At 41.9% G+C, this 13,597-nt stretch overlaps 1 protein-coding gene across 1 annotated transcript; it reads left to right on the top strand.

Annotated features, from left to right (window-relative positions):
- Positions 1 to 948: 948 nt before the first annotated feature.
- On the top strand, positions 949 to 10,892 carry CCNJ (cyclin J). Its single transcript, XM_068197709.1, has 5 exons — positions 949 to 1,372; positions 3,129 to 3,339; positions 5,669 to 5,968; positions 6,060 to 6,219; positions 7,663 to 10,892. Exons 1-5 carry the CDS (start codon positions 1,304 to 1,306, stop codon positions 8,072 to 8,074), a joined length of 1,152 nt encoding a protein of 383 aa, XP_068053810.1. The 5' UTR covers positions 949 to 1,303; the 3' UTR covers positions 8,075 to 10,892.
- Positions 10,893 to 13,597: the final 2,705 nt, after the last annotated feature.

Below are 13,597 nucleotides of genomic sequence, written 5' to 3'. Positions count from 1 at the left end.
TAAACTGGTTATGTCAAAAAGTTGGTTTATATTTTCTTAATTAAAGGAAAAAAATAATGTCTGAGCAAAAGTAGAAACAAAAAACTAAATATACTCCCTCAAAAAAAAAAATTGCACCCAAAGCATCTCTTCTGCATCACTTTGCACCACCTGTTGTACCAGGTTTTATATTCTCATTAACTAGTTGCTTCAATATTTATAAATCCAAATATGTACAGGACTGTGAAGCACTAAGTTTTATTTCGTAAGGTGTCCGTAGTGGGGGATCAGCGGGAGCAGAAAGCGGCAAGGAAAAGGCTCTGTGGGCGCGGAGCGCCCCCCGCTAACGCAGGACACGAGCGGAGCTCCCAGCCACAGCTGGAGCACACGGAGCGCTGCGCCAAGGGAGCGGCGCTGCCTACTGAAAGAGAGGATGCACGCTCCTGCAAACCTTCTCCCGGGATTTAACCAGCGGGAAGCCAAAGCAATCCAGGGCTGCAGCCTCAAAGCTCGGAGGAGGCGTGTGCGCCCCGCACTGCTACCGGGACAATGGCCTGCAGGGCAAGAGCTGAGCGAGGCGCGGCCACCGCCACGTGCTGAAACCCCACAGCTGAGCCCAACGGGGAAAGAGCCGGGGGAAATGAGGGAAAGGGGAATAAGAGGGGGGAAAAAAAAAAAAAGTGCTATCCGGAGCTCATGGGGGCCCACAGAACGCTGTGCCCCGGCCAGGAGAGTCCACTGCCCCGCCCGAGGGACCCCGGCCGGGCCGGGCCGGGCCGCTCCGCCCGCACCTTCGCCGTGCCCACAGGCGCCCGCCTCCGGCCCGCCAACGCCGCGCGCTGATTGGCGGCCGGTTCGCGCCGTAAAGCGGCCGGCAATTGGCGGCGGTAGAGGCCGCGCTGTAAGGCGGCCGGCGATTGGCGGGCGGGCGGGCCCGTGCGGGCGCTGCCCGGCTTTGTACACGCGCAGCCCTTTAACAATGGGCGCGGCGCGCGGCGCCGCGTGATGGCGGCGGAGCCCCGGGGCCGCCGCGCCGCGCTCGGGTGTCCCGGGCCGCGCCCCGCCGCCTCCCCCGCGGCCGCCGCCACCTCCGCGACCCCCTCACCCGGCCGTGCCCCGCGGCGGGAGGGGGCGGCTTAACGAGCCGCACTTGTGCCCCGCATGGCGGCCAGCTGGGCCGGGGGGCCGGGGGTGCCCCGCGGCAGCTGATCGCGGTTAACCGGGGGCGAGCCAGAAAGGGGCGAGGGTGGCGCTGCCTGTCCCGCCCTCAGCGAGTGCCGCTTCCTCCCCGGTGCCTGGGCCCGGGCGCCGCGCCGCGCCGCCGATGGAGCTGGAGGCGCAGTGGTGGACAGGACAGCTGGCGGCTGATATCCACCAAGCGCTTCGATACAAGGTAGCCCGGGGGCAGCTGGGCTGGGGGGGACCCAGCGTCTTTGTGAGGCTCCGCACGGCGGAGCCGCCGCGGGGGCAGCGGGCGGAGAGCGGCCGTGGGGCGGCCCCGTTCTGCCGCCGGGGCTCGGCGGAGTTGGCTTTTGTCGACTCAGAGTTCGCCGTGTCGTCCCTCCGTGGGCGCTGGGGCCGTCTGTCCGTCTGTCCGCGGCCGTGACAGCTGATCTGGGCGGCCGGACTGTGCTCCCGCTGCTCTCCGGACAGGGGAAGGGCTCGCGGTGCGCCCGGTGCTGCTCTTGGCGACGTTTGCAAGGTTTAAACTCGGCAGAAAGCATTGTGGTGTTATTGGAACAAAAAAACCCGACCAACCAAGCAAAAACCCAGTGAAAGAAACGCTGGGTGCGTTAATGATCAGTAGAGGGTTTAGGCAATCGCTTAGAAGTTACTTCTACTGTCTCAGAGTTGTCCTTCGGGACTGTTTTCATAAAGCACATCTTGAACGCTCGGGCTGAAAATCAGTTTACAGTGACTGAACATACTAAAAACGTGCTTTTGTTGCCTGATGATACTCGATGAGCGGATTACTTTTCCCGGAGTCTTGATTGCTTTACTCTTTTCCGGTGATGGAGGGAAATAAGAGGAGGACAGGATCGTTCACTTGCTACCGAAGTTAGCTTTACTAAAGCTAAGTTAGTGCTGTGAGAGGTGAATATAAAGCTTAGTAGGTAGGAAGTTTGTTTGTGGGCTTTTGTTTCACTTCAATAGCACGTTTCAAAACTTTGAATTTACATTAAAACTTTGAAAATTTGGTGTGACTCCATTCCAACGTAATGTCATTAAGTTAAATTAATCAAGATAATTTTCGCTGGAAATGTAATTGTACTCAAAATCCTACTTAAACACAGCGTGTGGGTGCACAGTCTATCTCTTAAATTTATTCATAATATCAGAGGACAGCACTGCTGTTCTGCTGCATGCAAGAAGAGGTAGTGGCTACTCGGCAGTAGCCTGGAGGGTTGTTTTTTTTTTTCTACCAGTCCAAATTTTCTATTCAAAATAGATCGTGGCACAGATTTTCTCAAATGTGATGTTTCTAGGCCCTTTGTTTTGTGCGGTCCTCCAAATCTGAGACCCTGTGAGTTTAACTAACTGCCTTAGAGCACACTGTAATCAGTGTCCGTGACATCAATCAGATCGGGTCAGTGTTTTAACATACACACGAGGTGAGTGTTGGTTCAATGCACACCCCGTTCCTCTTCCTAAGGTTCAGCTGGCTGGCAGTGGTCTTTTCCTGGAGGCATCAGCAGGAGATGGGGCAACTCTAGAACACGCAAACACTTAAGTACAAAGTCTGGTTGCCCAGATTGAGCTGTAGCAAGAAAGGGGTTGAGTTAAACTATTGAACTTTGCATTGAAGCAGCTGAGGAATACTTGCATGCCCTTGTACAGCCTTTGCAGCAGAGGTAATACAACTGACATGGTAAAAGCTGAAGTTACTCTGGCTGATTGCCCTAATGAAAAATGTTAAATTTTAAGTTGTTAACATTGTGCGGAAACAAAGTATTTTTTTAGTTATTCTGTAATACAACAAATAGATTTTGTTCACTGTAAAGGGATTCGGAAATGATAGGAACAGAGGGAAGAAGGGACAAATCCTTTGACACGTCTGTTATAAATATTAAAATATCAGCTGTATTAATCTGATACCACTTCAAACTAAATAATGGTTTTAATAAAATTACCTGCTGCGGTCCATCTAGGAGCTAAAGCTGCCCTCTTACAAAGGCCAGTCTCCCCAGTTACACCTGAGAAGATACTTTGCAGACCTGATTGCCATTGTGAGCAACCGGTTCAGGCTCTGTCCTGCTGCGCGCCACCTGGCTGTGTACCTGCTGGACCTCTTCATGGACCGCTATGACATATCCACACAGCAACTGCACGTGGTTGCTCTGTCCTGTTTGCTTCTAGCAAGTAAGTATGTGACACCAAACCTTAACTGGACTACTAGATTCTACTGCTAAATGCAAGACATGTCCTGGTGGGATGGAGCAGGTGGGGGAAACAAAGTGGTTATAAATGATGAGCAGTGCATATCGGTTTGGCACAATTGGTAGAGCATTTCTTTAGATGTGTTTTGATTTCTGCTGGCACCTGCTGAAACTGAGGGTGGGAAAAAACAAGCTATGATTAAATACTAATGTTTATATTTGTAAACAAATTATTCTAATGTGAACTTTAAGACCTGTGTTGTAGGAACAGAAAGACTGTCTTTCTAGGGGGTATCTCAAAATAGCTACGTCCTGTGCTGGAAATGAGAAATTTGCGTATCTGTGATAAAGAAAGAAATTAAATAAACCATGTGTATACTGCACTGTACACTGCTGATTGTGCTGTGTAGTTCTAGAATACTTCAGGTTTTGTAAATGGAAATGTTATTTCCAAGCAAGCTACAGCTAACATAAATCCTGTATTGTCACATATAAAATGTAACACAGGTAAAATACATTGGTGAATACAAAGAATTCTGAAGACAGAATTAATTACAAACACTCATTATAAACAGTGCTGCTTATATTGACCTCAGCTAGATCCCTGTGGCATGTACCTATCTTTCACCATTTTGGGACCCCTTTTCAATATCCCTGAAAAAATAAGGGTACCGTTTGCTGGGAAACCTGCTGGCACTTGTTCATAGACAAATAGAGTCAGAGAAACTGGTCCTGGCAGCAGAACTAAGTGTTGGTTCAGTTTCTGCTGATCTGTTTCTCTGAATCTATTCTCATTTTCTCCAGTAAGGGCTCTAGGCTTTCTTTGCTACAGAACTGGAGTGCAGTGGTATTGGACGGATTTCATCTTTTCACTGCATCCCATGTCCACCAATACAGCTATTCAGCAGAGCAGTTAAACCAGAAAAGGGTTATTGCAGATTCTTCTGAGGGTAGACTTTAACTAGGTGCCACCAGCCAGTCAGTAATCTTCTATTGGCAAAGGGTGTCATGCTGAGTATGAAAAGGTTCCCTCAGAAACCACCGTAATCCATTTAGGAAAATGGATTGGCTTTGAACTAATGCCAGATTTTCAAATTAAATTAATGTTCTGAAGAGAATTTTTTTTTTGTTTTAAACAAACCTCTGCATCGTTCATGGCAAGCTGCAAGTAGAGATCTGAAAGCCTGGAGTACTCACTCTTCTGAGAAGCAGTGTATGGGTTGGTTGAGAGAGAAGCAAAATGCTGTTTAAAACTTTTGCCCTGTGTAGCTTAAACAAGCAGTTTAATCAGTGGTGTAATAAGTTATGGCACTGTGATATATCTGATAAGGTTAAAGAAGTAATAAGAGAAATTATTATGTGACTCCTGAAGTTTTTATTACTGGAGTATGGGAAACAAAAACTAACAGACTGGCACTGTTATTGGATTAAGTCCTATATAAGTACCTCCACTGTTGAAAAAAGTTCATGTATGTTCCATACTGCAAAACTCAAAGAATGTGCATTTACAACCTATCATGTAGCACTGAATAGAGAGTGTAAGATGGAAAGAATTTGCAATGAAATTGAAATAGCACAACCATATGGCAAACTGTATGGAAATGTGACACTTGTTTCTCTTATTAATGGGTTTTTTACATACACAGTTTTGCTTTAGGCTAAAAACATACAGGCCTGACAAGTTGAAAGTCCAAGGGAGGTTGCAACAGTTTATGTGGCAGAGGTTTTCAGATGCACGTTGCTGAAATCCACTTGTTTGCCAGATCTCAAGTATAAAACTGCACCTACCATTGCAGGCATTAAAAGCAGCCAGGTTGGCTGGAGCTCTAGCTATGCTCTAATGAGTTTTAGACACAAAAAGGGTGTGTGGGGGTGGGAGGGTGATTAAAGCCAAATGCTCTTGTGGTGTGTTTGCCAGGTCACATCAAAGTGGTATTTCATTGATGATGGGGAAACATTATACAATAATTTGGTGACAAAAACTTGCATATGCAGTGTCAGTGAAGTCCTAATATTCTGCTCTTGGCAGCTGGCTTCTGTGTGCCAGCATGGGAAAACCAACAGGAAACATGGCACTGCACAATATCCTACACGGTGTTTGACATTATCTGCTGAATTTAGCCCATTTTAGTACATACCCCTTTTTGTCTCTAATGACATAGTCCATTTGAGCTTTGAATCTGCAGGAAAGTCTCAAGCTTGTTTGACATAGTAGAATTGAATTATGACCAATAAGACATTAGCTACAATCCATTTTATAGTTCATTTGTGCTGAACCTTTTTTTTTCCCTTCTCTTTCTGTTTACCTGAAGGTAAATTTGAAGAAAAGGAAGACAGTGTGCCCAAACTTGAACAGTTGAACAGCCTGGGTTGTATGACTAACATGAATTTGGTACTAACAAAACAGAATTTGCTTCATATGGAGTTGTTGTTGCTAGAAACATTTCAGTGGAATTTGTGCCTCCCTACTGCTGCTCATTTCATCGACTATTATCTTTCTATTGCTGTCCATGAGACTGATCTTCATGATGGCTGGCCAATGGTTTGCTTAGAGAAGACTAAGTTATATATGGCAAAATATGCTGATTACTTTCTGGAAGTATCGTTGCAAGGTGAGTTACAGATTTCAAATAATGACTTCTTGGTTGTCTTGACAGACAATGCCAAACTTAAATGAATTTTTTTCTCATTCCTTCTTTCTAGATCATGAATTTTTAAATTATGCCCCTTCTTTAGTTGCTACTGCATGTGTAGCTTCTTCAAGGATTATCTTGCGTCTCTCACCCACGTGGCCTACGCGGCTGCATCACCTGACTGCCTACTCCTGGGACTTCCTGGTGCCATGTATTGAGCGACTCTTAATGTGAGTTAACACCAGTGGATTTTTAAGCCCATTTCTGCATCTGTTGTTATGCCTAATTGCTGCCAATAGTGCAATTACATTTCTTTATAAATTTCCATTCCTTTGTTCTAAAAATACTTATGTATTAGGGAACACATAAGTTTGGTACATATTTTTAGGATATAACTGTTTTGCTCTTTCCAAAAGAGAAAACTTTATTAGATCTAATCTCTTTCCTGATCTTTCAGCAAATAAACTTCTGCCTTGCATTTCCACTGAACATCTGGGATGCTTTGAGCATCTTCAATAGCTTGTTTCCAATCTGTCTAGTCAGCTCCGAGAGCAAAGAGCTATGGAGGAGTACTAAAGGCATAGGAGCTTTTATAGAGAAGCCTGTATGCCTTGGAAGTCCAAGGCATGCTTCAAAGAGATGATGGATCAAACCTGTGGACCATTTGAGTGGCCAGTTTGGTGGGAGGAAATGACCAGGAGTTTGTGTCTATTTTTGCTGTATCCATTTCTGCATTACAGCTGATACGAGATAAAAATGCCAGTGAATGCCAAGTGAACCTTCCTGGGTAGGCATGTTACACAATCTGCTTTCCCTCTACAGAAATTTGCTCTTACTCAAGTCTAACATAGTTGTGATCAGTAGATGCACAGCTCTATCTGGAAGAACCACATCAGCCTTAGAAATGTGACATTATCACCCTTGATGGCCTCTGTTGGCTTTACTTATGTGTATAATGAAAGGAATAGTACCTAAAGCATGCAAGTGCTGTTGCAGAAGTGGTTTTTTCAGTATTGCTCTGGAACAGAGGGAGGGCACCATCAAAAAGTTAGGAATGAAATGTGTAGGTGGCATCTGCTTAACCTCAGCGTAGAATTGAGAAAGAGAGTGTGTCTAGATACATTTCAGACAGTTGTAAATCAAAGGTAATTCAGATGAGCCATACTGGATAGGCTAGAAAAAAGGTGAGAGAAAGAGAAAAAAAAAAGTGGTTTTGGTCTCTGGAACAGGATCCAATATGAATATGCATACGATCTTTTAGTACTGTGACATAGGTATCTGAAACCTTTCTGGTATCTTTTCTTTAGAAACCTTATGCTGTGTTTAATTTAAATTAGGTTCTGGTAATCCGGCAATTTATTGGGCTACTAAAGTACAGTAGCAAACTTTATTGCACTGTAATTCTAGATCCTGCTCTATTATATGTATTGTACTTGGCTTTTATCTGTGTTTATTGCCATACAGTGAAGTGAAATGCTGGAAAGAGACTGTACTCTAACCAAATTTTGAAACCCTAGGTGATTGTAAAGGGTAGCTAAAACTTTTTTTTTTTTTAAGTTTTGGAAGCTGTCAGATACTTGCATCATTTTTTAGAGTGCTCTTAAACGTTAACTCAAAGGAGTTTAAATGATATTATCTATTTTGATGCATTTTGTCTTTTCAATTTGTTTTAGTGCGCATGATAATGATGTGAAAGAAGCAAACAAGCAGAAAGGACAACAGGCTCAGTCTGCCCAGCACGCTGTGTTTCAGCCCCCAGCTCCAAGTGCCCAGCAGGCCAACGCTCAGCAGCACGTACCACAGTACCTGCAGGCTCATCAGTCTTCACTGCAGTACCACCACCCAGCATCACAGCAGCAAAGCTGCCAGCAGATATTATCATCCACTCACGCAGCCTCTTACCCGCTCCAGACCTGCCCTGCTGCCTTACAGACCAGTGCTCAGGCTCGAGGCCACGTCCAGACCGGCGCTGCCATGTCGCTGGCTGTGCCACTGGAAGTGAAGCCATGTATAAGCGTCTCCTACAACCGGACATACCAAGTGAATGGACGATACTCCTGTATTACTCCCTGCTTTGAGAGGTGATAACTACAAAATGGTTTTGTGCTTGTTTGTTTGGGGCAGAGAGTTGCCTGGAAAATTGTTTCTTTTTTTTTGTTAAACCTCAAAGTTTGAGGGCAAAAAATGGAATAAAAAAAGGTGTCTTCCCAGGAAAAAAAGCAACTGGATTGGCAACTGGTACCACAGCTCAAATAACAGCCTTCAAAAAGTTAGCACACAGATCATCCTCTGAAAAAGAATCTGTATGCATGGGGATAATGCATTCTTACTCTGACACTCAGAATATTCTGCTTCTAATGTGTGTCTGTGAAATAGTACTCAAAAGAAAAACAGCTGTGGACTAACTACAGACTTGTCTTTTAATGAAGGAGATATGCAGTATTACTTTGAAGACATTTATATCATCCCACCGTACAGTATTAACACTTACTTTATGCTTACTGAAACTTAAGAATCCACTGAATGCCAGACTTCTGCAGGTACATGGAAATCACAGGAAGAAACAAATCTCATGTGGCTAACTCCATAATCTTGCCCCTTTTTCACCACTTGTGTTGCTTATTTGCTTTAGGCTAACGCACGTGAATTAACTGGTATTTTGGCTAGTTTTTAGGTTTTGTACCTTACAGGACAGACAATATATTTTTGCCTCTTTTATCCTCCCTATTTTTTTTGTGCTTAAAGTAACGCTTTCATACTAACTCAGGGACTTTTCTACTCATTACTCTGTGCTGCTGGTTTGTACACTAACTGGGTATAACTCGGGGAAGGAAGGCAGAGAGGAAAGAGACTAATAGCAAGTGGAGTGGCTTTTCTTCAGGGCATCTATGCAGAGTACCAAAGGGATATGTTAGTGTTCACAGAATGTAGATGTGAATTACTGCCCAGCAGTGTGATAACTGAAGAAAAGAGAAAATTTCAACTGAACTTGTACTGTACCAGAACTACTACAGGGCTATGGTTCCTCTGTGTACACACACACAAACACACGAATATTATTAACTAACAGAAAGCATCCTCCAGTTGTACTGACAGCATCATCCCTACAGAAGAAGTACACTTAAATGGTGACAGAAATCCAGCTCTGTCACGTTTATAGTGGAGGGAAATTCTCAGGTAATAAAGGGGCAACTTTTTCTTCTACTATTCGGGAGTTCCAGAAGAAGATGTAGAGATTTGCTCTTCCAAGTGGGTGGATCAAAAATATTTTGAAGAGTGAACTGCTTCATCACAAGTAAGGTGCTAATAATGTAACTTTATGGAATTACACTATCTTCTGTGGAGTGGGTAGTCTGAGGGTAGAAAGCTTCACTCATCCACCTCTTGGATGAAAATTATAGTAGAGTTATTAATGGAGATGGTTTAAGGGGTTGTGTGTTTGTTGGTTTTTTTTTTTTTGTTTTGTGTTTTTTCTTTGGTTTTTTTTGGTGTTTTTTTTTTTTGTTTGTTTGTTTGTTTTGTTTTGTTTTTCTTTAAATACAAGAAGATATCAGACTTTCTCCTGTGGTAGAATATGGGAGGAAGTGGTATGAATGACAAGATTCTTACTACTTTAAAATATCTTTATAGTATATGGGCTTAAGGCTTTTTTTTTTGTAGTTTCATTTGTTTTTTTTACCATCTTCTTCCCCATCTTAGTGGCAGCACTTAAAATCGTGTACCATCAAATGACACTGAATTATTGTGACTCTTACAGAAACTGTTTTGAAAGCAGGGGCAATTAAATTACATGATCAATATGAAGATGAAAGCTTTATCACTATAATGTTCAGAATGGAGGGAGGACAGCTGTGTTCATTCTTTCTGGGGCTAAATTATAGCATGCTACAAAAAACCTGTTTATTGTTGAGGAGAAGAAATCCTGTTTCTCTTGTTTTCTCTTTTAAATCCCAATTTTTGTTGTGGGTTTTGTAGCATAGATGTGCAAGTCAAGAAGAATAGGATGATGAATGAAAAGATGACCCTCTCCCTTTTATCCTAGAGAATCAACTTTGAAATAGGCATAGAGTGGTCAATTCCTTATTAAAATGAAATTTGGTTTGGTTTTCTTTTTCCTCTCCTCTCTTCATCTCTTAATGAGTATTTCCCTGTGTCTGAGAGTAGTGTTAAGTAGAGACTTTCCACCTCATAAGATGCCATGCTTTTTACTCAGCACTGTTACTCATTTTAGAGGGAAATGGTTTCATTTTGTTGCAATGCTGTATCCAAGTCCAAGTGCTCTAACTACCTCTGATGCTATGAATGTACAGTCTTGTAATAGACCATGACTTGAAATAACAGCAGATGCCTGTAGCAATTTTTTTTCTGTAAAATCTTCAAATCAGCTAACTTGTCATCTTTTTTGTGACACAGCAGTATAGACTCTTCTTTTTTGGGGGTATTAGTAAATTTATCCCATAGGCATTTGATATATAAAAATTTAACTAATACTTAACACTGGAATTATAATGGGTGGGGGCCTTATTCAGTTAGTTAATACCACGGCTTTACATTTAATAGGGTATTTTTTATTTGACTATTTTAAGACATTAGGTCAATTGTAAAAAGATCCACTACATACTGTTTGTTTTTAATTTATTATAGTCTGAGTTTTTTCTGACACTACAGCTGCATCATTACTACAGAGAAAATGTACACTGAACAGTTTCAATCTATATTATTTAAAAGGGCTTTATCAGTGTACATTAAAAATACACTGTTCTTACTATTAGAACCAAAATGTGTTTTTTATGGCATAAATAAGAATGGTGCTTCTAAATGCAAAATGTCCAAAACAATGGAATCTTTGTGAGTGCTATGCATTCAACTTATTTTTTAAAATAAAACTAGTTTTGAGTAAGAAGGCTCCAGTGTGTATTATGCTTTGTATTATGGTTTTTTTTTTAATATGTAAACTGTCTTGCTCTGTGTAGCTGGCTGAAGCTGTAAGGACTTCTTTCTCTCCCTCCCCCCCTTGTTTTCTGTGACATATCATAAGCTTCAGGAACACTCAGACTTCACAATTGAAAAAAAAAAGTAGGAAGGAAATCATGCAGGAAGGAGCTTTAAAACTAACTGCAGCCACAGCATATGCTAAATATTGTACACTTCAACAATGAGTCTAGTACACAGCTGTAACAAAGAAATAAAGAACAAAAGAACTCGAGTAGTTCAAGAGCCAGCGGGTGGAATTAATTTTGTTCTCATACAAAAAAGCAACCACTAATACTGGCGATCTCAGATTTCTAATACTAGAAATCATTTAGGAGATGTGGGAATAGCCTCTTGTCAAGAACTACAAGCACTTGTGTTATTTACAGTAACTGAAGGCTCAGTCATGCTGTAGGCACTATAGAATCACATGATGTATCCTAGTACAGATATTTTTGATTGTTTTGAACTTCTGATAACTGCTGCTTACTAGAAGAAGTTCTGTTTCTTCCTAACACTGTGCACATTTCATATTTGTAGTAAGACTGTGATTATGGCCTGAGTCACAAAAACTAATAAGCTTGCTTAAAATTCAATTTGTCTGAAGTTAAAAGATGAAATTGTGAGGCCTCTTAGCTTTCACTCATCCATTTTGGAGTAAACCACTGATAGTGAAAACCTTTTTGGAGGACCTAGGGCCAGAGGGAGAGCAAGCTGTACTCCATTCCTGTGAGGAACAAGGGCAATATTCTAATACAATGATAGCATGCATATTACATGGATACTTTGATCTGGAAAGTTTGTCCTCACTCTTAAGGCAGCAAAAGTCAAGTCTGTCTAGACTGTGGCCTTGAAATCTCAAGTTTTTATAATTTTTTTCACTGTTACTACAAAATAGGAACTACCCATGATATTTCTGAGTCTCTTAACAACTACAGGGACTGCCAAATACTTTTGAACATTTCAGTAGAAGTCTCAGCTTCAGATTTGAAATTGCAAGTCTGAAGCTATTTTTGTGTTTGTACATAACAAGAAATGCCTTATCTCTGCTTCCCATGACCCAGGTTCATTATTTACTTTAAATGGGAGGATATTTGTGGTCTTCCAGCATTGCAAATTTAGCTTAAAATATGAATTTTAAAGTCAACGTTTTAGTGACTGACACATCATCAGAAATAAAAACTCTTTCCAACTGTAATACTGCGGTTAAAATATATATAAGCCAGAAAGTAATGTAGCATATTCCTGCAATAAATTATTAATTCTGCATTCTGAACGTTCACAGGAACAAAAGTCTTGTGAGTAGATAAGGCCTTATCTGAGTGAGTGCAAGTGCCCAGTTGGTCATCCTGTATTAAAAGGTTGTCAACAGCAATTTTTCAAAACACCAAGTAAAGCAGCAATAACAAAATACACACTGTTATTTTTAGTCTCCATCTCCATGATATTTTAGAAGTTAGGGCACAAGTACAATTGTGAAGCTTACACTAGACTGCTCTTTCCTGGAATTAAATGTCATGTAAGAAATTTCTATAACTTCAATAAACAAGGCATGCCATTCTGACAAAAGAAAGCATTTGCTACTCAACATTGAAAAGAAAAACCCCAAACCAAACAATGTGTAACTGCATAACTATTTTTTCCTTAAACACCTTTTTCTATGCACCTTCAGGTATCTAGGTATCTTTATCATATTGAAGAAAACAAAGAATATATGCAAAACATTGCTTAGAAACTTTTAGAAAATTAAATCATGAAATTGAATAGAAGTAATTGAAAATCATTGTATGCACAGCTACGCTATGGATATTTCAATACTCGAGCTCACTAGATTGGGTACTTTAACACTTGCCTTCCCTTCAGTTTGACCTACAGATTTATTAATGAGACTCCATGCAGAAGAGGGCAGATTGTCAATCTGCCTGTTGTTAACATGATGTCACAAAAGATTTTGCCAAATGGTGTTCTGCTTTACCCTCTCCAACCACTATCAACTATGTTACTTAGAGAAGAGTTGTCTGTTATTTTGTTTTAAGAACGCAAACAAAGCTACACACAGCAGCAAGGCTTTGCTAAGTGCTTCTGTATGCTTGGACGGGCAGACTTTGCAGGAGGGTGGATGTCACTCCAGACAGCACTGCTGCAGATCTCCAGAGGTGGAGAAATTCTTCAGAAGTAGCACAGAGCCTGGGTTTCCAGGCAAAGTGCCTGTATTTTGGAGAGCAGTTCTATGCTTCTGACCTTGCATCCCATCTCAGTGTTCACATTTTACCTTAGCTCCTGTTGGCTGTGGTGTAGCAAGGACAATCTCCAAGGATCTGGATATTCCATTTCCTTTTAGCAGAGATTATGAGTACCTTGAAGACTATCTGCACTGACAGATGGAGTAGGTGTGTGGCCACGCATCCAAAAGACTGCTGAATGGCAAATGGGAAAACTGGATAAGGCCCTACTGGGCAACGGCTTCCCTTTAGATTTCTATACCTGGGTTTAGGTTATGTGCTCTAAAGGGATCCTCCCACAACCCAGAGGTCGTTGTAAGACTCTTTTGGGAATTTCTTGTAAGGTATCCTAAGAATTAAGAGAACTAGTTCTTTTAGGAAGCAAGCATGGAGCACTACACCTACAAAGGACCAT

This window comes from Anomalospiza imberbis, chromosome 8 (assembly GCF_031753505.1).
Source record: "Anomalospiza imberbis isolate Cuckoo-Finch-1a 21T00152 chromosome 8, ASM3175350v1, whole genome shotgun sequence".
Lineage (NCBI taxonomy): Eukaryota > Metazoa > Chordata > Aves > Passeriformes > Viduidae > Anomalospiza > Anomalospiza imberbis.
The sequence above is the reverse complement of the archived record's forward strand: the minus strand, read 5'-3'. Positions and strand labels throughout refer to the sequence as shown.